Raw genomic sequence first — 21,022 nt, forward strand, 5'->3', positions numbered from 1 at the left:
TTTTGTTAGCGACACAGAATTGGACTAGCCTCATGGAAAAAGAAAGAAAAAAAAAAACTTTGTTGAATACGCCTAGTCACGCAAGGAAAAACGCAGAAAATAACAGCACAGAAAGAAATACAAGCGTAACTTCGTGGATCGTCAGTGTGTTGCAAGGTCCAGAGATCGCGAGGAGTCTATATGGGGGATTGACAGTCCCTTAAATCCAGAGTACCCAGGAGGGGAAAGAGATAGAGAGAGCACCAGCCACTTGCTCAATTAGCAGCCCGTAAAGCTCGTAGCCTTGCACCCAAACCATCCTCCACCTCGGCATCCACCTGCTTAGGCTCCTTAACCTCCTCCTTGGGCGCAGCATCCGCCTCGAGGTTCAGGCGCATATCAACACCCGCATCATCTGCCAGTTGTTCCATAAGCCGATCAACGTCGGCCTCACCCTCCGCACCGTATTCCTGCATCGATATACCCTGTGCGACATCCTCGATCGCACTACTAGCGATCTTAAAGTCTTCCGACCGGGCGAGGAAGTTGTTAGCGTGGGAGACGAGGTGTTCGAGGTTGACGCTCCGTGAGGCAGCGTCTAGGCCCCGCGACGCCATAGCGAGCGTCCGGGATGTGTCACGGGTACTTTGAGCGGCCTTAAGTTCGTTGATGATGACATCTGCGCGTGCCGCTTCAGATTTGAGTGTTACCTGGCGTCGTTTCTCGCGTACGGCGGAGGCGGCGTGAATGCGGGCGATCTGGAACTCGCGGTTTTTCATCGCTTTGTCGGCTTTGGCCTTTTCGGATTTGAAGGTCGCCTCCGCTCGGACGGCTTCTTTCTTGAGTCTGTTGGAGTGTAGCTGGGAAGATAAGGTTAGCAATCGGTTCATGCATAGGCGGGGTGATGCACGCTGTGGGGAGGGGAAGCAGGGTGCGGGGAGACAATTTACTTTGACATTTGTGCGGGCTTCGAAGATAGGGTCTTTGCGAACCATGATGTCGGTTAAAGATATTATAGAGGAGGAGGCTTGCAGGTGTATTTGGGTGTTGTGGAAGGCAGATGGATTTGGGGGCGCGTGGCAACGTCACTGACCGCATTCAGTGCATTCTTTAGCGTCCCGAGGTCGGTGTATTTTAGCAACAAGTCTAGATAGATTTGACGAATATACCGAAACAATGTCTCTGTTAACTTTTGAAATGGATTAAGTTTACTTGTGGCGATATAAAAGTATTACTACAATTGTTACTACATGTACTATTATGTCTCGGAAATAATTGCAAGATGAGCCAGTCAATTTTGCATTATAAAAACTAGTATACAGGCCAAAACAAATTGGAACCCTCAGCGCTGTTTGCCCATGAGCAAGGATGAAAGAGCCTTGCTCGCGCTGGAACTCCCGAAACTCCGTGTACCTCGATGCATCTTTCCATTACTGCGTTGCCGACCGGATTTCATTGTGTTTCCCCGCTGGTGTCGTTTAGACAGGCTGAGACTATCGATTGCCCAGGCCATGGTTAATAACGACTCCCAACTCGGTCGAGCCTCCGAGGCGCCAGCCGACCAGGTCTGCAGGGAGAAAGTCTCACTAACCGCTAGCTGCAATGCTCTGCCCGTCGCATCTCGAAGTGGACGCGCCAAGGCTGGGCTGCAAGCTAGTAGTCTGGTGAGAAGTCTCATCCGAAAGACCGGACGGTTGGACACCCTCGAGGACGACAGAGTCGGGGTCGAAATCAACCATAGAATCAAAGGGAAATGCTGATAGATCTCCTCCGTCGAGAACGTCAAAGGCAAACCCGTCTTCAGGGAAAGAAGGATTTGGCTCAGCGGGTGAATCACCGTGGAACAGGCGACGGAAGTCATCGTCAGAAAGAGGAGCTGCAACATCATTTGCAGTCTGAGGTTCATCGGAGAGGTCGAAGAGGGGTAGGGCGCTTCCAGATCCTTCGAGGCCAGCGACGGACACTGCAGGTCGCACAACACCGCTGCAGGATGTTGTGTCACGTCGGAGGCCTCAGCCAGAGTGGAAGGTTTGAGGGTAGGAGAGTAGTCGGTAACGGAGGGAGTGGGGAAAGGAATCCGTTCCATAGGAAGTTCGTTGCCTTCTTGTTTGAAGAGGGTAGGCGTGAGGGTGGGAGATTCGATGGCGGGAGAGCTGGCCTTGGGAGTCACGCTGCGAGATCCACGGACCTCGGCGGAGAGTTTAGCCACTTGTTGGCTCAGACGGTTGTTTTCCGTCTCCATCTGGGATAGACGCTGGATCAGGAACTGGTTTTGTTGCTCCATTCGGATCTTTTCAGTCTCGAGTTTCTCCATTTCGAGACGCTTGCGCTCGCGTGATGTTTGAGCAGCAGCACGATTCCGGAGGACCCGTTCTATCCGGCGCTGCTCTTTTTCATCATCTGTCTTGGCGCGTTTTCTAGGAGAGTTAGCGGGGTTCAGAGATTTGAAACAAGGTGGGCAACATACCTGGGAGGGAGATTTGTTTTGGGGGTTGGGAGTTCTTGTCCCCAAGACTTTCTCTTCTTTGTTGGCTTCTTCTCGTCATCTTCATCCTTGATATCATCTTCGGGCTCTGGAGAGTCTAATGATGTATCCGTGGGGGAAACTGTGTACATCTCTGGGGATGGTGAGGCTGGGAGGGTATCCAACGGGTTGATAGTATCCGCCATGGTGACAGGGTCAAATGGATAACCGGTGCCGGACGTGAATAATAATCAGTGTATATGTATAGACTTATAATGACACGAGTGAAAAGAGGATCAGATCACAGAGGCCACGTTATCATCACGATCGGCACCGGAGACCAGACTCCGGGGAAGATTGAGTCAGAGGGTGAGTCAGCGAAAAGAGAGAAAGAAAGGATGGAAAGGACAGCTGTTCAACTGCAAACGGATGGGCGAGATGAGGTTTAAGTAGAGGCCAGCGTGGTCTGAAAGGGATGGCGTCGGATGGAACAAAGGGGGGAAAACCTTGGAACCTGGGCCTACACGTACATCAGGTACAAGCTACACCATACATTTTACCATGTGTCACCAAGTACCTCAAAAGGGGGCTGAGTTTATGTAACGAGACACGTAAATTACGTTAATTTCCCCCTGCATTCCATGGTTCAGCCCCTGTCGGCAGCCAATTATGATTTACCGCTGAAACATCGCACTTGTTACGACGGAGCTCCGTACGGAGGACCTACGTCCTAAGTGGGCACACTTGTTTTGCCTCGGAGTTCTATAATTGGGATCTTGAGCCCGATACAATTGTATTCGAGTGCATACAACATACATATATGTATGGAGTAATATTTCGATATTTATTCAGCTTATGATCTCTCGGGTGATACAAGGCACATCCGGTCACTCCGAATCGATCTATCTGAATCATGATACGTCTGTCCCACAATGTAAATGATCCGATATCACGAAGAGTCTCGAACAATCTAGGGTGGACCTAGTATCGATACGTTCTCTCCTGAAGGCGCGATCAGGATTGCCCGGAGAATGCTCCATTTAAACGCCAATCACAGGTGTTTTGCAGGTTAATCATGCCCCGCCCCGTTAATTCTCCGTGCCCCTGACTGAGAAAGTGATACTGTAATTGTGTACATCTATGGAGAAGGGGGTCAGTGTGTCACCTAGATTGGCGGAAACTGGGGATGCGACGGAACTATGGAACTATCTCGAACACGGCAGAATCATGGAGCCTAGGCCGAGGGGCTGAAACGTACGTCGAACAACGTATACATTGCCCCTCCGTTACTATTTAGGGATGACCTCGGGAGTTTACCTATAGGGGTGACTCCTACCATTTGCTGCATATGGAGAAAAGATAACGGTATATGTCTACCTCAATTCAATACACTAAATTTAGTGATCGGTATTGTCATCCCATTTTGGAAACCTTCGACACCAGGGGAATTATATGCAGTCCCTCAAACAAAGAAAGAAAAAAAAACGCCATCCCATAGAAACGTGCTCATGACAATATCGTAAGCGAACATGTGCGGGGCTATGATCAATTGACCTCATCTACATGGTGACGTCCATCGTGTCGTCGCCAGCATCGAGAGCATTCTGGGCCTCCGGGTCAGGGACCACCACACCACGTCCTCGGCCAGCAAGCAGTTCGCGTCGCACTTCAGGTCCAATGTCCTTGTGTCCACGGACGAGAAGCAAGTCGAGAAGCGCTTCACGCTGGTCCTCAGTGATGTCGTTACGATAGCGCTGGGCAAAGACCAAAAGGGACTGGTGCCAGAGAACTGGCAGCTTGTAGGCCTTGGAACCGAGCCCTGTGGGTCCGTCATTCATGGCATCATCCGAAGCATCGACGGCGCGGAAACGCATGAAGTGGAATACAAGGGCGTCGATGACCTTGTATGGCAGGGCATACTTCTTCTCCAAGAAGACGCGGATGAACATGTTGACAGCACCGGTGCTTTCCAGGGAGGTCAACGACTGTTCCGCGGCCAGATCACACATGCGGAGCAGGGCGGCGGCGGAGTGCAGTACGGGAACGGAGACGCGGGCAACCACAGAAGAAACAATGTGTGCTTCACGCAGGGTGCAAGTTCCGGTGGACACGAGGGGGAACAAAAGCCCCTTGAAGAAGCATGCGGGCTTGTACAGGGCCTTGCGCAGCGCATTGTAGGTGTGTACGTTCAACTTTTTGGTTTCGTGGATTTCCTCGCGCACGCGCTCCAAAAGCACGGTGTTGATGAACTCCTGGGCCACGTGAGGCTTGGACGAAATGAAAATACGGGTTACAGCGTAGACGGCGTTGCCGGTCCATGACTCGGGGCGAGTAATATCCAGGAGGGTCTGCCAGTTCGGTACAGAGGGAAGAATCTTGATGGGCTTGGGGAGCGGGCCAGACTTGTAGCGAGAAAGAATCATGCCGACCCTAGAGCAAGTTAGCTTGGCCTCACAAGGAACTGTTGCAAAACATACTTCTCATATACTTCCACGGCCTTGGCGGGAATCTGGACTGCATCCTCGGGGACACCACCACCTTGGATGTATTGACCATAGGGGCCCTCGCCAGCCTGCTTCGCCTCGTGCTCGGCAATCTTCTCGAGAATCAAATCGGCAAGGTTGGTGGGACCAGCGGAGCTGGGATCCTTGGGGTGGAATATAGGGTCCTCCTCGTGAGGCATGAATTTGTTGAACATATCTAGATCATTGGGATCGACCTCCTGGTAAAATGTTAGAAGCAATCTCATTATCCAAGGATTCAAGAGTCTTACAACTTGCTCGACTTCATCATCAACCCAATCGTCGGCCTCAAACTTTCCCTCGTCGTCGGAGAAAGCTCCCTCCTCATCCTCGAATCGGGTATCAAATTCAAATGCATTCGACTTGGGCTGTGCTGAGTTCTTGAGTTGCTCGGCAGCATCCTCGTCGGCCAATTCCTGTCCAATCTGCAGAATCTTGCGCGACATCTTCGCGTCGACAAAACGCTGTCCATTTTCGCCCTCATCGTTTTCGTCGGCCTTTCCTTTGCCTTTCTTGCTGCTCTGTGTCCGAAGGTGCCCCGCGGAAGTAATATCCTCAGCGAGTGGGTTGTGTCGGCGAGCCGCTGCCGCAGCGCGGGAGCTTGATACCTTTGGCATGGTGGGTGATTATTCAAATAAATCGAAGAAACTGAAATGAGTAGTTTGGGCTGGCTTATCGAAGTACACACGACGATCAAATTGTGTGGTCATATTTTTTTTTCTGCCGGCGGTGCCCCCCAATCTCCTCACCGCCTATACCCACACCGCCTGAGCCTCTTCACGTATTTTCTGCAATAAATCACTGACCGCCTTTATTTCCCAAGGAGATCATTGTCCAGCGCGAATGCGATTGACTCTTTTTATACACAAAGGAAGTTTGCTGCCTATCAATGAATATAGAAGTCACAAGCATACTATAATACTTTAATTGGGCAAGCCGCAGGCTGCCAACTCTCTGGGTATTTCGCGTATATACGCTGGAACAGCTTGACAGCATACAGACAAGCTTCAACTTGAGTAAGGACCTTTAACTTTGCAGAAGCAAAATACTGCAAAGCCATACTCATTGGGTTTATCTTGCTCAAATGGCTGACTCTCTCCAGATCGACAGGCTAATCGACGGTCCACGACCCCAGCGGACAAAGAAAGCATCCATCATGGCATCTGCCCAAGCCCCCGGGTCTTCCGCTCCGTCATCCAACATCAACTCCCCAATCCTACCTCCCAATGGTGGACCTTTGCTCAATGCACAATTCACCGACTTGAATCCACGATCGTCGCCAGCCCCGTCTGCCCAAGGCGATGGTCGAGCTAAGCGCAACAAGCGAGACAGCCGCAAGAAACGTGAAGCCAAAGGACTAGACACCGAGAACGCACCGCCACCGAAAAAGCGAGCCACAGCTGCACCAAGCACCGCCCTGCCCAGCTCAAAATTGAGCATTCTTCGTCCATTGTTGCTCGCCGAGCCGCACGCCTCGGATCGATACCCTCCACAACCTCGCCAATTAAATCGCGTGAGCCGAAAGACGTCGGATGTCTTAGGTCAGAGCTGGGATTTCTACGAGGTTGTCGACAAACTCACCAACAAGAATGGATTCCGTTACAGCTACGCCATTTCAGACCCCGGATTCCCGCATATCAAATATCGCCAGACCGATGTTCGCCCGTACCATACCCGCTTCAGTTTCGAAGATTCACCGGCTGCCATATCGTTTTCAGAGAGCGCAACAGCAGTGACCACCAGTGACGCGTGGCATACTGCCCGCGCCAATGTATGTGCTCGAGAGGGCACATATTATTACGAAGCGCGCGTGATTAGTGGCATAGTCAATGATCCCCAGGCACCCCAGAACGGCAGATCGACAACTTCACCCCGTGGCCATGTCCGTATTGGATTCGCCCGACGTGAGGCCGACCTTGATGTGAATGTTGGGGTGGATTGCTACGGGTACGGGATTCGAGATGTGAACGGCGAAGTCGTCAATCGCATGCGATGCGAGTTCTTCTTCCCCAAGGGGGAAGCCATCAATGAAGGCGATGTTATCGGCATGCTCATCACTCTTCCACCTCTTTCTCTTCACAAAAAGATTGTTGAGGGCACTTACGATCCTGCCGATAATAACCCATCACAACCGGTAGCAACCAACATCATCCGAGATCGGATTCCCTTCCACTATAAATCGGATTTCTGTTGGCAGCAATCCAATGTCTTCTCTACGAAACACCTCCGTGACTACGCTTTCAACCTCAAGGAAACACCGACGTTTGGTCCCCCGTCCCCTTTGAACAGTGAAGACGCCACGCTTCGTACACTTCCCGGATCTAGTATCACCATTCTAAAGAACGGAGTACAAATGGGCACCCCATTCAAAGAACTCTATGCCTTCCTGCCGCCCGCAAGTCGTCTAGCCAATGGCACAAACAATCTTGGTATTGGCGAGCGTGAGAATGCCGACGACGGCTTGATTGGTTATTATCCTGCCGTGAGTTGCTACGGCGGCGGTGCCGTCGAATGCCGATTCGAGGGGCCGTGGTGGGTTGGGCCACCCGAGAAGACTGAAACCGGGGAGCCAGTCCGAGCCATAGGCGAACGCTTCAATGATCAGATTGCTGAAGATGTGATGGCCGATATCGTGGACGAGGTAGAAGCCATGTTCACATGGGGCGGAATTGATGGCGACGTCATTAATAACAACACTGAGCTTGACGGAGCTGGAGTTGTGGGAGGGGCGGAGGTTTTGAAGGGTGGTGTCGGCGCGGCGCTTGATTCTACCCTTGCCCATACTCCTGGAACTGCCGGGGCATCTGATTCCGCTGCTAATAGCAATCGCGAGACGCCGGCTGCAGGCGATGTTGGCATCCACGGCCTTGAAGATGCGATGAGCGTCGGGACAGCTGGCACTCCCAACGTTGAAGTGCAGGGTGACGGCGATGTCGAGATGACTTAGTGACATATGACATACTCAATGGGAAAATGGCATGGGCGTTTGGCTTCTGTAATAGCATTGATACCAATTCTGATTTCAAAATTCTATTCACATAATATACATTTCATATAGTAATCGTACAGGTATAGGCCTAATCTAAATTTCTTCCCTCTAACATCTCTCCCACTTTCATGACCAACTGATCGTCTCCATATTGACCGATGACCTGAATTCCTGCAAGTTCAGCATCTTTCTCCCCAGACACTGTCACGGGAACTGAAATTGCAGGTAGACCAGCCAGACTGGCGGGGACGGTGAACACGTCGGTGACATATGCATCCAGGGGTGATTGCTTAGGAGATTTGCTCATCAAGTCCGACAAGCGTGGCGGAGATGAGGGAGCAGTAGGACATACGATGACATCTACATCATTTTCTTTTGCAATTTTGTCTGTGCCTTGCGCAGCGAGCGGATGCTTGGCTGTAAAGACGGCATCAAAGTCTTGCTGGACTAGACGACGGACCCGTTGTGCTTGGATGAAATAGTTGTCAATGGCATCGGCACTCAAAGTGAATGTGCCTAGAACAATTCGTCTCTTCACTTCTTGCCCGAATCCCTCCCCTCGGGTATTTGAGAATAGATATCCATCAGGCTTTCCCTCGCCATCTGGGCCTTCGGCGCGAGTACCGTACCGTACTCCGTCGTATTTGGCTAGGTTCGAAGATGCCTCGGCAGGTCCCACGACATAATAAGTAGATAATGCGTGTTTTGTGTCGGGCAGAGAGACAGAGTGGACGGTGTGTCCTTGTTTCTTCAGGTGTGCCAGAGAAAGAGCCCAAGCCCGTCGGACTGAGGGAGTCAGCTCGGAAACGTTGTACTCTATTGGCACGCCGATTCGTAGAGGGGCTGAAGTCAGCCGCGAGGCAAGTTGGGGTGTTTGGAGAGAGGCTTGGATTCGAGAGCGGGAGGATATTGAGAGGTTGGTAGGGTCACGCTGGTCATGTTGGTTGAGGATGTCTAGGCATGCTATTAGCACAGTCGTTATCCAGTCACACTGGCCAAAACCCACCGAATATATCGCGCACATTGGCAGTGGTTTTCCCCAATATACCCACGGTATCTAGGGAATTGGCGTATGCCACCACGCCCCATCGTGAGATCAGCCCGTATGACGGCTTGAATCCCACTGTGCCGGTGTAAGCAGCTGGGAGTCTGACCGAGCCTCCGGTGTCCGTTCCTAGTGAGCTGTAGAAGTCAGCAAGCAGTCTCCTTGCTGAAGACTGTCTACTTACGCATAGCATTGGTCGGCGGCGACTGAAGCGGCACTTCCACCCGAGCTGCCACCAGCCGAGAGGTCTTCCCCGCTGGAATCTTGACGAGGGTTCTTGACAGGACCGAAATGTGAATTGATCGAGTGTGATCCCATCCCAAATGCGTCCAGATTTGTCTTTCCAGCGACAATGGCCCCGGCGGCCTCTAGTTGATCGACAACAGTAGCATTGAACGGGCTCGTAAATTTATCCAGGATTCCCGAAGCGCAGGTCGTCGGAAGGTCGCGCGTGCAGATGTTGTCTTTAATGGAGATCAAGCGGCCGTCCACTGCAGACTTTGGTTTCCCTGATAATATCGGTTAATTCTGAAGTAGAGAGTGGAAGTCTGATGTTGCTACCTTCTTCCTTGCGTACATCTGCTTCCTTTACGCGGTCTAGCCATGGCCCCGCGCGCGACAGTGGGGTTATGAAGGCATTAAAACCATGTGCATATTGATTAGCGACGCATTTTTCAGCCTCGCGCAACAAGGACATTTAGACGGGTGTGTGAGGAGGACAGACAATATAGAAAGGGAGTGGGAACGCGAGTTTCCCGGGTCCGTGCTGCTTTTCCATGGTATCTAATATTCAGGTGTCTGTCGCCTTTGAAGTTGGAAATTTAGAAATTTAGGAAGATATGTAGTTATATAGGTATATGTATATTATAGACTCCATATCTAGTTAGAAATAAATAGCTATTGCTCGAATATAAACAATATCCAACAACTCTGAGTGGTCTCGGAGCTACAATGTCAATAGTTCCTTCGGGCCGAGCGAAATCGATCAAGACGTCATCCGGATTTGCTCAATCTTCTTTTCTCCTCCACTCTTTCACCTACCAACTATGTTCTCACGAAGTGTACTGCAGACGGCCACCCGAAGTGCTCGCCCGGCCTCAGCTAGAGCCGTACCACAGGTGTTCGGTCAAGCTCCATTCAGTCGGCGATACGTTTCGGTCTATGGCTACACACAGGCAAAGGCTCTCATCTACTCCAAATATGGCGAGCCCAAAGATGTCTTGCGGTAGGTCCCTCAAGATGACATTAAGCAAACAAAACTGACCAATTTAGCCTACACAAGCACTCAATCTCGGCGCCGCACGCAACCCAAGTGAACCTGCGCCTGTTGACTTCGCCGATGAACCCCGCCGACGTGAACCAGATCCAGGGCGTCTATCCCAGCAAACCTCCCTTCCGAACAGACCTCGGTAATGCAGAGCCCGCCGCAGTCGGCGGAAACGAGGGCGCATTTGAGGTGCTGTCAACCGGCGCGGGCGTTAAGAACCTCAGCAAAGGCGATTGGGTCATTATGAAGCGCACTGGCCTGGGTACCTGGCGTACCCACGCGCAGCTGGATGAATCGCAGTTGATCAAGATTGAGAACAAGGAGGGCCTGACCCCGCTGCAAGTTGGCACTGTCAGCGTCAATCCAGTCACTGCGTACCGCATGCTCCGGGATTTCTGTGAATGGGATTGGATGCGTGCCGGCGAGGAATGGATGATTCAGAACGGCGCCAACAGCGGTGTCGGACGAGCAGCTATTCAGCTTGGCCGCGAGTGGGGAATCAAGACGCTCAATGTCGTTCGACAGCGCAAGACACCCGAGGAGACCGAGGCTCTTAAGAAGGAGCTCCGGGATCTGGGAGCTACTGTTGTTATCACCGAGGAGGAGATGCTTACTGGCAACTTCCGGGATATGGTTCACGAGTTCACCCGACAGGGCCGGGAGCCTATTCGTCTGGCGTTGAACTGCGTAGGCGGGAAGAATGCCACCGCCCTTGCAAAGACTTTGGCTCCTGATTCGCACATGGTGACATACGGAGCCATGTCGAAGCAACCTGTTGCATTGCCCTCGGGCCTGCTGATCTTTAAGAACCTCGCGTTTGATGGGTTCTGGGTCAGCAAGTGGGGTGACAAGAACCCCGAGCTGAAGGAGAGCACCATCAAGGATGTGCTTCAATTGACTCGCTCCGGCAAGTTCCGGGATATTCCGGTGGATGAGGTCAAGTGGAACTGGGAGTCCGAGGGTCCGGAGTTGGCAGAGAGTGTGCAGGGCACTTTGGGCGGCTTCCGTAGTGGAAAGGGTGTGTTCACCTTCAACGGCGGCGATTAAGTCAACAGCCAGTATGAATGTATTATAAAGCTAGGCGGGGTTTCCCCGATATTTACTTCTTCGTGGTCAATTGGCCCCAGTATAATATGAGTCAAGAAAAAAAGGAATGAATTGTGGCACAATGAACTGAGCTACATAGTATATGTATCAACACTCCCAGTTCTTCTTCACCCAGTCAAGAATCAGGTTTGTTAGAGACACGTTCGGCATGTATACATCGCTCTCTTTTGCGATATCAACATCGAGACCAGCAAACTTGGCGGCCAGTATTATATATTTCTCGATGAAGTCAAGGTAGACCAAATCCACCGTCTTCGGTGTCTCGGATGCGTTGGCAGATTTGAGAGCTTGAATACAGTTTGGCACGCGGTAAAAGTTAATGGGTGCATGGATGGTGTCATCACCATCTGTGCCCGCATCGTCTTTTGTCGTGTAACCGGGCACGAGGTCCGGACCGGACATGGGGATTTGCCCACTAGCTGAAGCCCAGTTTGGGGAAATCACGTCTTCCGGATATGCAAGTTGCTCAAGAGGGCCCAAAGTTGTCAATGAAGATTCATCCGTGGATAAAACTTGAGGCTGTTCATTCAAGACCTCGACAATAAGTTGTGCCTTGTCATATGGGACACCTTTCAAATAGCGGAAGGTGCTGGTGAATGGAGATACAATAAAAGTCGAGTCTTGGGTAAAAGGTCCCTTGAAGATATCGAACCTCATGGCGCCCGTATTAATAATGGCTACCCTAGGCGTGTCCCCACGAGACTCGTCCCTCAAGTCACCCAATACCTGAGTCTCAAGCCAAGTGTAGATGCTGTTGGGATCCGGATACTTGACTCGCGACATCCATAAATCATGTGGAGCACATCCGTGGATTTGGTCTAGATGAAGGTCGGTCCGTGCTTTGGCGATCAATCGGGAGACATTGAGGCCATTTTCGGTAGGGAAGGTCTCTTGATCAGTACCGGTGTGATGATAATAAGAGAAGACATTGTTGTCAATGTATCTGCGCTTGAAAACGGGGCCAGCAGCAGACTGCTGGCTGGTTTTGCTAGCCAGGCCATCGATTGACATGAAGCCAACAGTTTCCATGAATCGACCACTCGCTAGGCCAAAGGCTTTGGAATCATACTGGGCATAGTCACGCACGTGCTGGTGCCCGCCAAAGAATTGGATTGGAGTATCCCAACGAATTCCCCGGATCTCCTTGAAGATCGCCCGATATTCCGGCGAATGAACAGGCACATGGCCGATCACCAAAAACAAATCCACTTCTTTATCCCGAATGGCTTCTTGGAACCAATCCTCTTTGATAGTCGAAGATACTCTCTGAACCACAGTATTGTTGTAATTTCCGTTGAAATCAAAGAGGAAGCCAAAAGCTACTATACGGATACCTTGTTTCTTGGTAGTAAACTTCTTAAACCGCGGGGCTAGAGGTACAAGCTCCTTCGTGGTCGGGTGAATGATATCGATATTCGAAGCCAGATAGTTGCCCCGGAAATTAGGAACGGTGACAAGAAGCTCAGCCTCCGATGTATTCTGCTTGTATAGTTCGTGGTTTCCCGATGTCAACAGGTCGATGTGCTGGTGCTGCAAGATGTCTGAAAGGTAGATACCCTTGGGCTCAGACGAGTCATATAGACCGTTCCCTTCGACTCGATCACCAGTATCTATAACGAGTAGATCTTGTCCTTGTGCTTCCGCCTTTTCCCGCATGCGTGTCGTAAACGATACATAGTCTCCCCAGTCTGCGGAGTAGGACGGTCTGCGATGATTAGTACAACTCAAAGCTTAGCAGGGTTCAAAGCCTACTCCTGCAGATGACCAGCCAGCCAGCCATGAGTATCAGTAGTATGGAGGAAATTTAGTTGCCCGAAATCAAGAGTCCGTAGCGGAGCGGAGATGGGGTCGGGTGCGGAGGGTTGAGCGGCGAGTGCCGACGGAAGTAGCCAGAGCAAGGACAACATCAGTACCAACAATACACACTTGGAAGAGTGTATAAAAGCATGTATTAACTGCAAGGGAAAATCTTTGAAGAACTTAGAAAATTTCGGAAGGAAGTGTGTGGTGTGTATGTTGTAGTTATAAAACTAAAAGTCGATAGGTTTGAGAACCTTGGAAGATATGTTGTGTAAACAACCTTGGAAGCCCTGGAGGTTCGGATGCCTTAGGGTGAGCTCTCCAATTCTGGTATGGTTACGGTTACAGTACCGGTGAGCTCTGATATCACGTGTTGCCCAACATCTTCGGATTTGCATCTCAGAGATTATACGGCGATAAGTTTTCCCTGGGCATTCACTTTGATCTACTCTCCCGTTCTTCTATTCAATTGCTTTTGCGGTCCGATCCGGTCTGCGATCTTTAGTTGAAGACTTTTTCTTTTTTTTTTTGTTTTCATCTTCTCAATTCCCCCCATATTTCCGCAATGTCAGCTCCCCGACTTTTCCGCCCAACAGCTCGTCTGTTTTCCTCGCGCCTTGCTTCCACTGCTCTGCGCTCGAATCTCCGTCAGACCGCCTGTGCTCCTTCAATTCTGCGCCGCGGATATGCTACCGAGAATGGCACCAAGCAGGTTACCGTTCGTGATGCCTTGAACGAGGCCTTGGCGGAGGAGTTGGAACTCAACCAGAAGACCTTCGTCCTTGGTGAGGAAGTCGCACAGTACAACGGAGCGTGAGTTATCCTTGAGTTCTAGTGGAAGCGAAACAGACTCTGACTTTTCGCCTGTATAGATACAAGGTGACCAAGGGTCTGCTCGACCGCTTCGGCCCCAAGCGGGTTATCGATACCCCCATCACAGAGGCCGGCTTCTGTGGTATCGCCGTTGGTGCTGCTCTCGCTGGTCTGCACCCCATTGTGAGTATTTACCGGGAATGACGGTTGATTTAGGATCGCATGCTAATCGTTCATGATCTAGTGCGAGTTCATGACCTTCAACTTCGCCATGCAGGCCATCGATCAGATTATCAACTCCGCCGCTAAGACTCACTACATGTCCGGTGGTATCCAGCCTTGCAACATCACTTTCCGCGGTCCCAACGGTTTCGCTTCCGGTGTCGCCGCCCAGCACTCCCAGGACTACTCCGCCTGGTACGGCAGCATTCCCGGATTGAAGGTTGTCTCCCCTTGGAGCTCCGAGGATGCCAAGGGTCTGCTCAAGGCTGCTATCCGTGACCCCAACCCCGTTGTTGTTCTCGAGAACGAGTAAGAATCCATGAGCCCAATTTTCTGGATTCCGCGTGAACTAACCAATCCCAGGCTCTTGTACGGCCAGGCTTTCCCCATGAGCGAGGCTGCCCAGAAGAACGACTTCGTCCTGCCCATCGGTAAGGCCAAGATTGAGCGCCCCGGAAAGGACCTTACCATCGTCTCTGTGTCTCGCTGCGTCGGTCAGTCCTTGACCGCCGCCGCCGAGCTCAAGCAAAAGTACGGTGTTGACGCTGAGGTTATCAACCTGCGCTCCATTAAGCCCCTCGATGTTGAGACCATCGTTGCCTCCCTCAAGAAGACTGGCCGCATCATGGTCGTTGAGTCTGGCTACCCCATGTTCGGTCTTTCTTCCGAGATCCTGGCTCTCTCCATGGAGTATGGCTTCGACTACCTGACCGCTCCCGCTGTCCGTGTCACCGGTGCTGAGGTTCCTACTCCTTACGCCGCTGGCCTTGAGGCCATGGCCTTCCCCCAGGAGGACACTATTGTCAGCCAGGCTGCCAAGCTTCTGCGCCTGTAAGCCAATAAACGAGGGCGAGTGAGGAGCTCGCAATAATATAGCCATGTGCCTAGTACCCTTTCATCTGTTCCACCTTTTGTCGTTGTTTTATTCTGCTTTTTGTTATCCAACCGTTTTAGACAGTCTTTGGAAAGCATGTACCATTACACCGAGATCAGGACCAACGTAAATGTGCTTAAACGGCTTAGATGGAAATTCATTGCTGCTCGGTAATTAAAACAAAGGGTAATCCATAACCCTTCAACGCCATTAGATATTCATTTCGCAAGTCATCTCCGGCATCACGACATCAGACCTTTTGGGCAACACACCCAGCGAAACAGTCCGTTGGCCGGCGAGGATCATAATATCCTTCTTGGTCATATTCGTCGGTTTCACTTTCCGCATCATCATCTTCACTCTTTTGGGGCTTGCCCACATTTGAGGTATCATCTTCTCGAGGTTTCGGGATATCGTCTTCATCGTCGTCTCCTAGAACGTTCTTCTTCTTGACTAGGGGTGTGGGGGCCGCTGTTCCCTTGATAGTAGCGAATGAGCTTTTGAAACCTCCCTTCTTGAAACCCGCACTTCCTCCACTTGGTGCCACATTGTTGACAGGGGTCTCAATGACTTTCAGACCGGCCTGCGCATCGGCTTTACGTTCTGCGCGGCGGTTCTTTTCGACGGCATTTGGATCACGTGTTAGCTGTTTGAGATCTTGCAAACGCTTTCTGTGCTGGTGGTCGTATGAGCCGATATGCGCTTCGTATTCTGGGTGGCGCGAGTAGGATTTATTGCACAGACTGCAAGTGAAGGAGCTGAGCGCAGACCGCGCTGACTCGGTCTATAAGGGTTAGCTTGGCGATAGCCGATATGGCAAACATGGGTGATTAATTACCCTGGGAGCGGGATTTGTGAAACCACGCTAGATTTGTTAGCTGAATTGTCAGATTTGGACGAAAAAAGAAGAGCATACCGGTGCCATTGTTCTTGAACTAGAGTATCCGTGAAGTTCGGAGGGAGAGCGTTTAGTACGGCTATGCATTGCGACCATCTGCGTATTTATAACTGGCGGGTCCAACGCGCGCAGCTGCCAGTGAAATCAGGCATACATAGGTTCATTAGATCTGTTATTAAAATTTGTCTAAGCCTCTAGGCTCGTGCACTCTTTTTAATCATTAACTCGCAATATGGATTCTATTTCAGGTATATGAGTAAGATGTGCACCTATACATCCAACCTTTTATAGCAAATCAAGCAAGTCAAACTACTATATGTTGTAGTCACCTGACCATGGACTCTGGGCAATCGTCATTACCCGCAGAGGAAGCAGCCTATCACAGCTCTCCTATTTTCGCGACTCGGCGATCTTCAAACTCCAACGTTTCCCTGCTTTTTCCTACTTTATCTATACAATATGGATGCATGATCGACGAGCTACTTTCTTACGAATTTCATTGGCGTCCTTTTTCTCCAGCTCCCGAAACCCCAAAACCCTGAAAACCGTACAATGTCGTCCCACGAGCTCTCTAAACCAGAGGACATCGACACCAAGTCTATCATCTCCCTACAAGAATTAGACCCATCACCTGTCCATGATTCTCTGGATATTGAAAGCGGCGAATACTTCCCTAGTGCTGCCTCTCCTACTCAACATGGAGTTGGAATTTCAATCCCCAAGCTAGGGCTTAGTGGTCATCGCTGGGATTCATGGCGTACGTCAAGCGACAAAAGCAAGTTTATACATCTATATTCTAACCACGACGATTATTTAGTAACTGGTATTCAAAAATACTCAACCTACCCACCTACGGCTTTCTTCATCCTACATCTCGCCAACACCTCTCTTATCCCGCTCGTGACTCGCTCCGTGCCCGCGAGCGAATCCTACCTTTTGCTCACACGACCAATATATCAAGCCCCCGGGCTAGAGCATCTTGTCTTGACAATTCCTATAATTGCGCATATTGCCTCGGGAATTGCTCTCCGCAACATTCGTGCTAGGCGTAGAGCCCGTCTGTACGGCGCCGAGAGTCGCGCACAGCGAAACACGTTATATTTCTGGCCGCGGATGTCTTTACAGGCACGTACTGGATACTTTGTCGCGCCGCTAATTGGGTTCCATGTATGGGTCAACCGTGCCACGCCATTGATCGTCGAAGGAGGAAGCTCTGGCGTAGGGCTTGGATATATTGCTCATGGCTTTGCTCGGAGTCCTGTTTTCTGGAATGTCTTCTATTTATTTTTTGTGACTGCCAGTGTATGGCACTTCGTTGGTGGCTGGGCTACCTGGATGGGCTGGAGAGTGACCACAGCACGCAAGGAGCGTAGCCAAAAAGGCTCGTTGGATAGTTATCTTGGACTTACAGAAACAAAGTCGAAGAGACAACGCAAGATTTGGTGGGTTGTCAATGGAGTCGCCGCTGCTGGCGCGGCTCTCTGGCTTGTAGGTGCCCTCGGCGTTGTTGGACGTGCCGGCGAAGGCGCGGGTTGGGAGGCCAGGGGGTGGAATGAGATGTATAGTCACATCCCGATCATTGGGGAGTGGCTGTGATAGCTTTGTATGATTGTACATAATATCCACATAGTTAGACTTAATCCTAATGTATAAAAAGAGTCTGAAGACATGGAAAATATTCTTTCTACCATACAAATATCAATGCTCGTTCTCCGATATGTCATCGCAATAATTGCCTGTGACCTACTAGGTACAAATAGTGCTGCTTGGTCTCTTATTGTGAGAGTTGGTTCTTATACAGCCCTACATGTACTTTTATAGTTGACATAAATTACAAAACAGGTATTGTTGTGTACTACAGGTTGGTCCGTGCGTAGAATCTTTTCTCCGTCGCATTCAACGTCTCTTGCGACATGCTGTAAAAGGCTTCGCTCATGAACCCCTCGTTGATTTTTGGATCAGCAACGAAATGCGCTAAGCGAAGACTGATTCCTACCCTTATTCTCGCCCAATTCCCCCGCTCGACCCCCGCCTCGATCCGATCTCGAATCTTTTCCACTTCTAGAGTCATGGAGGAACCTCAGATCCAGCTGGTGGAATACCAGGGAAACAATTATCATGTTGTCAAGGAAGGTTTGGCGAAGATTTTGAACCCGCCTGCCCAAGAGGCCGCCTCCAAGGGAACGAAGAAAGATCTCAAAGCCGACGACCAAATGCAATCCGTCTTCTACAACCCAATTCAGCAATTCAATCGCGACCTCAGTGTGCTAGCCATTCGCGCTCATGGAGAACATATCATCGACCTAAAGAAGAAGCAAAAAGCGGCCCAGAAGCTGAAAAAACAGGCAGGAAATGGGGAAAAGAAACGGAAGCGTGAAGACGACCAGACCGAGAACCCGAGGCCCGCACCAAATGCAGAACACAAGGAAAGCACAGAGACAAACCACCAGCCACTCTCCGCTCCTCTGGCTGAACAAGAACTGCAGTCAGCAGCCCAACCAGAGCAACCCGCAGCTTCCTTCACTGTTCTTGATGCTCTGTCTGCAACTGGGCTGCGTGCTCTTCGCTATGCCTCGGAGCTTCCATTTGTTACAAAGGTCGTGGCTAATGACCTGTCAGAGTCAGCAATCAAGTCCATGAAGAAAAACATCGAGTACAACAACCTTAAGACGATTCAACCCAATCTGGCCGATGCTCGAGTTTACATGTATGGACTTGACCACGCGAGCAAGTTCGACGTCATTGATTTGGATCCATACGGCACAGCATCTCCGTTCCTGGATGCCGCAGTGCAAGCAGCCAAAGATGGTGGCCTTTTGTGTGTTACTTGCACTGATGCCGGTGTCTGGGCCTCGACCGGCTATTCGGAAAAAGCATTCTCTCTGTACGGTGGTGTCCCAGTCAAAGGCCTCCACTCCCACGAAGGTGGTCTGCGATTGATCTTGAATGCCATTGCCATGTCTGCAGCTAAGTATGGAGTGGCCATCGAGCCATTATTGTCTCTGTCTATCGACTTTTACGCTCGCGTGTTTGTTCGGGTCTACCGATCTCCCGCCCAGGTCAAATTTACCGCGGGCAACACGATGCTCGTATACAATTGCGATACCGGCTGTGGCGCATGGTCAACACAAACCCTTGTGTCTACCAAAGCCAAATTGGACCGCAAGGGAAACCCTATATACCACCACGGCCTAGCCAAAGGGCCCACAGCCGGACCGCACTGCGAGCATTGCGGCACAAAAACACATATTGCAGGACCTATGTGGGGCGGCCGGCTACACAATCCTGACTTTATCCAGAAAATCTTGGACATGCTTCCTGGAGCTGATCCTGAAACATACCAGACCTGTGCTCGGATTGAGGGAATGTTGACCACTGCCCTTGAAGAGGACCTGGACCTAACACCATCTTCATCCGAGCCATCCACTCCCAAACAACCCGTGCCAAGCACCAAGAACCAGCATGACCCTGCCTACCCTGCCATCATTCCTCGAATGGACGTTGCCGCTCGGGAAAAATACCCATTCTACTTCTCACTCAGTGCTCTCGCAAAGGTTATCCACGCAACCACCATTCCAATCGACGAGTTCCGTGGTGCTCTCAGCCATCTCGGATATCGCTCCACTCGTAGCCACACCAAGCCAAACTCAATCCGCACCGATGCGCCCTGGGAGGTGATTTGGGAGATCATGCGCGAGTGGGTCCGTCAGGAATCGCCTATCAAGGAGGGTTCCTTGAAGCCCGAAACTGCCGGTGCTACTATTATGGGTAAGAGCCGTGAAAACCTGCGTAAATTGGGCGACGAAGATCAATGGTTATCGATCCTCAAGAAAGACTTGATGTCTGCCGTCGAGGCTGGCAGAGATGTTAGTGACTTGGTCACTAAGGTTGAAGCAGCTCTCTACCGGTCCGGATCGCGAAACTCCTGGAAAAGTGCTCCTGCCGCTTCTGCAGAGACTCGCCCCGGTGCCGATGCCCAGCCTGTACCGGAAAAGGAAAAAGGAAAGGCACCATCACAGCTTTTCACGCGGCCTCACCCTAGTACACTTGAGGTGGTCTTTGATGAGGCTCTAGGCCGTGAGGTGTCTGCTACGCATACCAAGAAACGACTGGTGCGGTACCAGCTCAATCCTCGTGCTAACTGGGGTCCTCTCAACCGTGCGGGGCGATAATGATGTTCAAATATCTTTGTTCATATATAGAAAAGTCTCTGTACGTTTTATACTTTTTTTGTCAAACCATACCTAATTGTACGTTGTAAAGTGATAAGCCCGGCATTTCTACTCCGTGTTATGATTGTCATTCGTATTTATATATATATATAACCATGAGTCATCACTGAAATGGTTGAAATAGGCATTCCCAATATCTTCTTTATTGTTGGGGCCACCAAGTGCTTAGTCACATGCCACCTCGTATTTATATTTATCGGATGTTGCCTGACGTCCTCTTGAAACCCTTGAGCAGATACTACAACATACATCAAAATGGCTGTTGGCGGTTGTTTTTGCGGCAAGGTTCGAATTGAGTATACTGGCCAGCCTCTAGCCTCGGTTAGTACAACCTATAAGATTCCATTTTTGTTATAACCTAGCCTAACATTCCTCTCCATTAGGCACTGTGCCACTGTATCGACTGTCGGAAGCTTACAGGGGCACCTTATAGCTACAATTTCATCGTCAAAAGTGCAGATCTTAATATCTCCGGAAGTCCAAAGGAAGTGCCAAAGACATCGGATAGCGGAAATGCCATTAAGAATTACTTCTGTCCTAACTGTGGTCTGTATTATACTAAATTTTGGGGAAGATAAGCAACTGACGAAAGTGATAGGCTCCCCGCTATTTGGACGGAAGATCGACCCCAATGGAGATTGTGACAAGACTATAGTCATCCGGGCGGGAATATTTGATGACAAGGGGATTTTGAATGAACGGACGCCTGTGGTGGAGATATACACCAAGCAACGATTGAACTGGGTAAGTCCCATTGAGGGGGCTGATCAATTTACTGGCATGTTGCCGCTGCCATAGCAGTTTGGTGTT

The 21,022-nt window shown here is 50.6% G+C and overlaps 12 protein-coding genes across 12 annotated transcripts; 6 read left to right on the forward strand and 6 right to left on the reverse strand.

Moving 5' to 3' along the window:
- Positions 1 to 254: 254 nt before the first annotated feature.
- On the reverse strand, positions 255 to 974 carry N7537_000499 (putative SNF7 family protein Fti1/Did2; the record flags this gene model as incomplete). Its single annotated transcript, XM_056891557.1, has 2 exons — positions 255 to 839; positions 930 to 974. The coding sequence occupies 2 exons, from the start codon at positions 972 to 974 to the stop codon at positions 255 to 257; spliced, it is 630 nt and encodes a 209-aa protein (XP_056756552.1).
- A 347-nt stretch (positions 975 to 1,321) lies between these two features.
- On the reverse strand, positions 1,322 to 2,649 carry hacA (transcription factor HAC1; the record flags this gene model as incomplete). The annotated part of the gene is made up of 2 exons (XM_056891558.1): positions 1,322 to 2,396; positions 2,447 to 2,649. 2 exons carry the CDS (start codon positions 2,647 to 2,649, stop codon positions 1,322 to 1,324), a joined length of 1,278 nt encoding a protein of 425 aa, XP_056756553.1.
- Positions 2,650 to 4,002: 1,353 nt separating this feature from the next.
- On the reverse strand, positions 4,003 to 5,582 carry N7537_000501 (snoRNA-binding rRNA-processing protein ENP1; the record flags this gene model as incomplete). The annotated part of the gene is made up of 3 exons (XM_056891559.1): positions 4,003 to 4,873; positions 4,921 to 5,165; positions 5,217 to 5,582. 3 exons carry the CDS (start codon positions 5,580 to 5,582, stop codon positions 4,003 to 4,005), a joined length of 1,482 nt encoding a protein of 493 aa, XP_056756554.1.
- A 467-nt stretch (positions 5,583 to 6,049) lies between these two features.
- On the forward strand, positions 6,050 to 7,912 carry N7537_000502 (SPRY domain-containing protein; the record flags this gene model as incomplete). Its single annotated transcript, XM_056891560.1, has 1 exon — positions 6,050 to 7,912. The coding sequence occupies one exon, from the start codon at positions 6,050 to 6,052 to the stop codon at positions 7,910 to 7,912; it is 1,863 nt and encodes a 620-aa protein (XP_056756555.1).
- A 130-nt stretch (positions 7,913 to 8,042) lies between these two features.
- N7537_000503 (glutamyl-tRNA(Gln) amidotransferase subunit HER2) lies at positions 8,043 to 9,696 on the reverse strand (the record flags this gene model as incomplete). Its single annotated transcript, XM_056891561.1, has 4 exons — positions 8,043 to 8,908; positions 8,961 to 9,136; positions 9,184 to 9,508; positions 9,561 to 9,696. The coding sequence occupies 4 exons, from the start codon at positions 9,694 to 9,696 to the stop codon at positions 8,043 to 8,045; spliced, it is 1,503 nt and encodes a 500-aa protein (XP_056756556.1).
- Positions 9,697 to 10,045: 349 nt separating this feature from the next.
- N7537_000504 (enoyl-[acyl-carrier-protein] reductase) lies at positions 10,046 to 11,313 on the forward strand (the record flags this gene model as incomplete). The annotated part of the gene is made up of 2 exons (XM_056891562.1): positions 10,046 to 10,224; positions 10,272 to 11,313. The coding sequence occupies 2 exons, from the start codon at positions 10,046 to 10,048 to the stop codon at positions 11,311 to 11,313; spliced, it is 1,221 nt and encodes a 406-aa protein (XP_056756557.1).
- A 147-nt stretch (positions 11,314 to 11,460) lies between these two features.
- On the reverse strand, positions 11,461 to 13,280 carry N7537_000505 (metallophosphoesterase family protein; the record flags this gene model as incomplete). The annotated part of the gene is made up of 2 exons (XM_056891563.1): positions 11,461 to 13,078; positions 13,126 to 13,280. 2 exons carry the CDS (start codon positions 13,278 to 13,280, stop codon positions 11,461 to 11,463), a joined length of 1,773 nt encoding a protein of 590 aa, XP_056756558.1.
- A 407-nt stretch (positions 13,281 to 13,687) lies between these two features.
- Positions 13,688 to 15,139, forward strand: N7537_000506 (pyruvate dehydrogenase (acetyl-transferring) subunit E1 beta). The gene is made up of 4 exons (XM_056891564.1): positions 13,688 to 13,986; positions 14,046 to 14,169; positions 14,231 to 14,517; positions 14,572 to 15,139. The coding sequence occupies exons 1-4, from the start codon at positions 13,739 to 13,741 to the stop codon at positions 15,041 to 15,043; spliced, it is 1,131 nt and encodes a 376-aa protein (XP_056756559.1). The 5' UTR covers positions 13,688 to 13,738; the 3' UTR covers positions 15,044 to 15,139.
- A 193-nt stretch (positions 15,140 to 15,332) lies between these two features.
- Positions 15,333 to 16,067, reverse strand: N7537_000507 (putative C2H2 finger domain protein; the record flags this gene model as incomplete). The annotated part of the gene is made up of 3 exons (XM_056891565.1): positions 15,333 to 15,866; positions 15,921 to 15,947; positions 15,999 to 16,067. 3 exons carry the CDS (start codon positions 16,065 to 16,067, stop codon positions 15,333 to 15,335), a joined length of 630 nt encoding a protein of 209 aa, XP_056756560.1.
- A 465-nt stretch (positions 16,068 to 16,532) lies between these two features.
- On the forward strand, positions 16,533 to 17,576 carry N7537_000508 (uncharacterized protein; the record flags this gene model as incomplete). The annotated part of the gene is made up of 2 exons (XM_056891566.1): positions 16,533 to 16,737; positions 16,798 to 17,576. The coding sequence occupies 2 exons, from the start codon at positions 16,533 to 16,535 to the stop codon at positions 17,574 to 17,576; spliced, it is 984 nt and encodes a 327-aa protein (XP_056756561.1).
- A 338-nt stretch (positions 17,577 to 17,914) lies between these two features.
- Positions 17,915 to 20,152, forward strand: N7537_000509 (tRNA (guanine26-N2)-dimethyltransferase; the record flags this gene model as incomplete). Its single annotated transcript, XM_056891567.1, has 1 exon — positions 17,915 to 20,152. The coding sequence occupies one exon, from the start codon at positions 17,915 to 17,917 to the stop codon at positions 20,150 to 20,152; it is 2,238 nt and encodes a 745-aa protein (XP_056756562.1).
- A 315-nt stretch (positions 20,153 to 20,467) lies between these two features.
- On the forward strand, positions 20,468 to 21,010 carry N7537_000510 (GFA family protein; the record flags this gene model as incomplete). Its single annotated transcript, XM_056891568.1, has 3 exons — positions 20,468 to 20,533; positions 20,596 to 20,758; positions 20,811 to 21,010. The coding sequence occupies 3 exons, from the start codon at positions 20,468 to 20,470 to the stop codon at positions 21,008 to 21,010; spliced, it is 429 nt and encodes a 142-aa protein (XP_056756563.1).
- Positions 21,011 to 21,022: the final 12 nt, after the last annotated feature.

Source organism: Penicillium hordei (genome assembly GCF_028827395.1).
Source record: "Penicillium hordei strain IBT 12815 chromosome Unknown utg000001l_segment0_segment0, whole genome shotgun sequence".
NCBI classification, from domain to species: domain Eukaryota; kingdom Fungi; phylum Ascomycota; class Eurotiomycetes; order Eurotiales; family Aspergillaceae; genus Penicillium; species Penicillium hordei.

Coding starts and splice junctions, on each gene's coding strand:
- N7537_000506 (XM_056891564.1), top strand. CDS start 13,739: ATGTCAGCTCCCCGACTTTTCCGCCCAACAGCTCGTCTGTTTTCCTCG. Junction 14,170..14,230: donor TCGCTGGTCTGCACCCCATT/GTGAGTATTTAC, acceptor TTCATGATCTAG/TGCGAGTTCATGACCTTCAA. Junction 14,518..14,571: donor GTTGTTGTTCTCGAGAACGA/GTAAGAATCCAT, acceptor AACCAATCCCAG/GCTCTTGTACGGCCAGGCTT.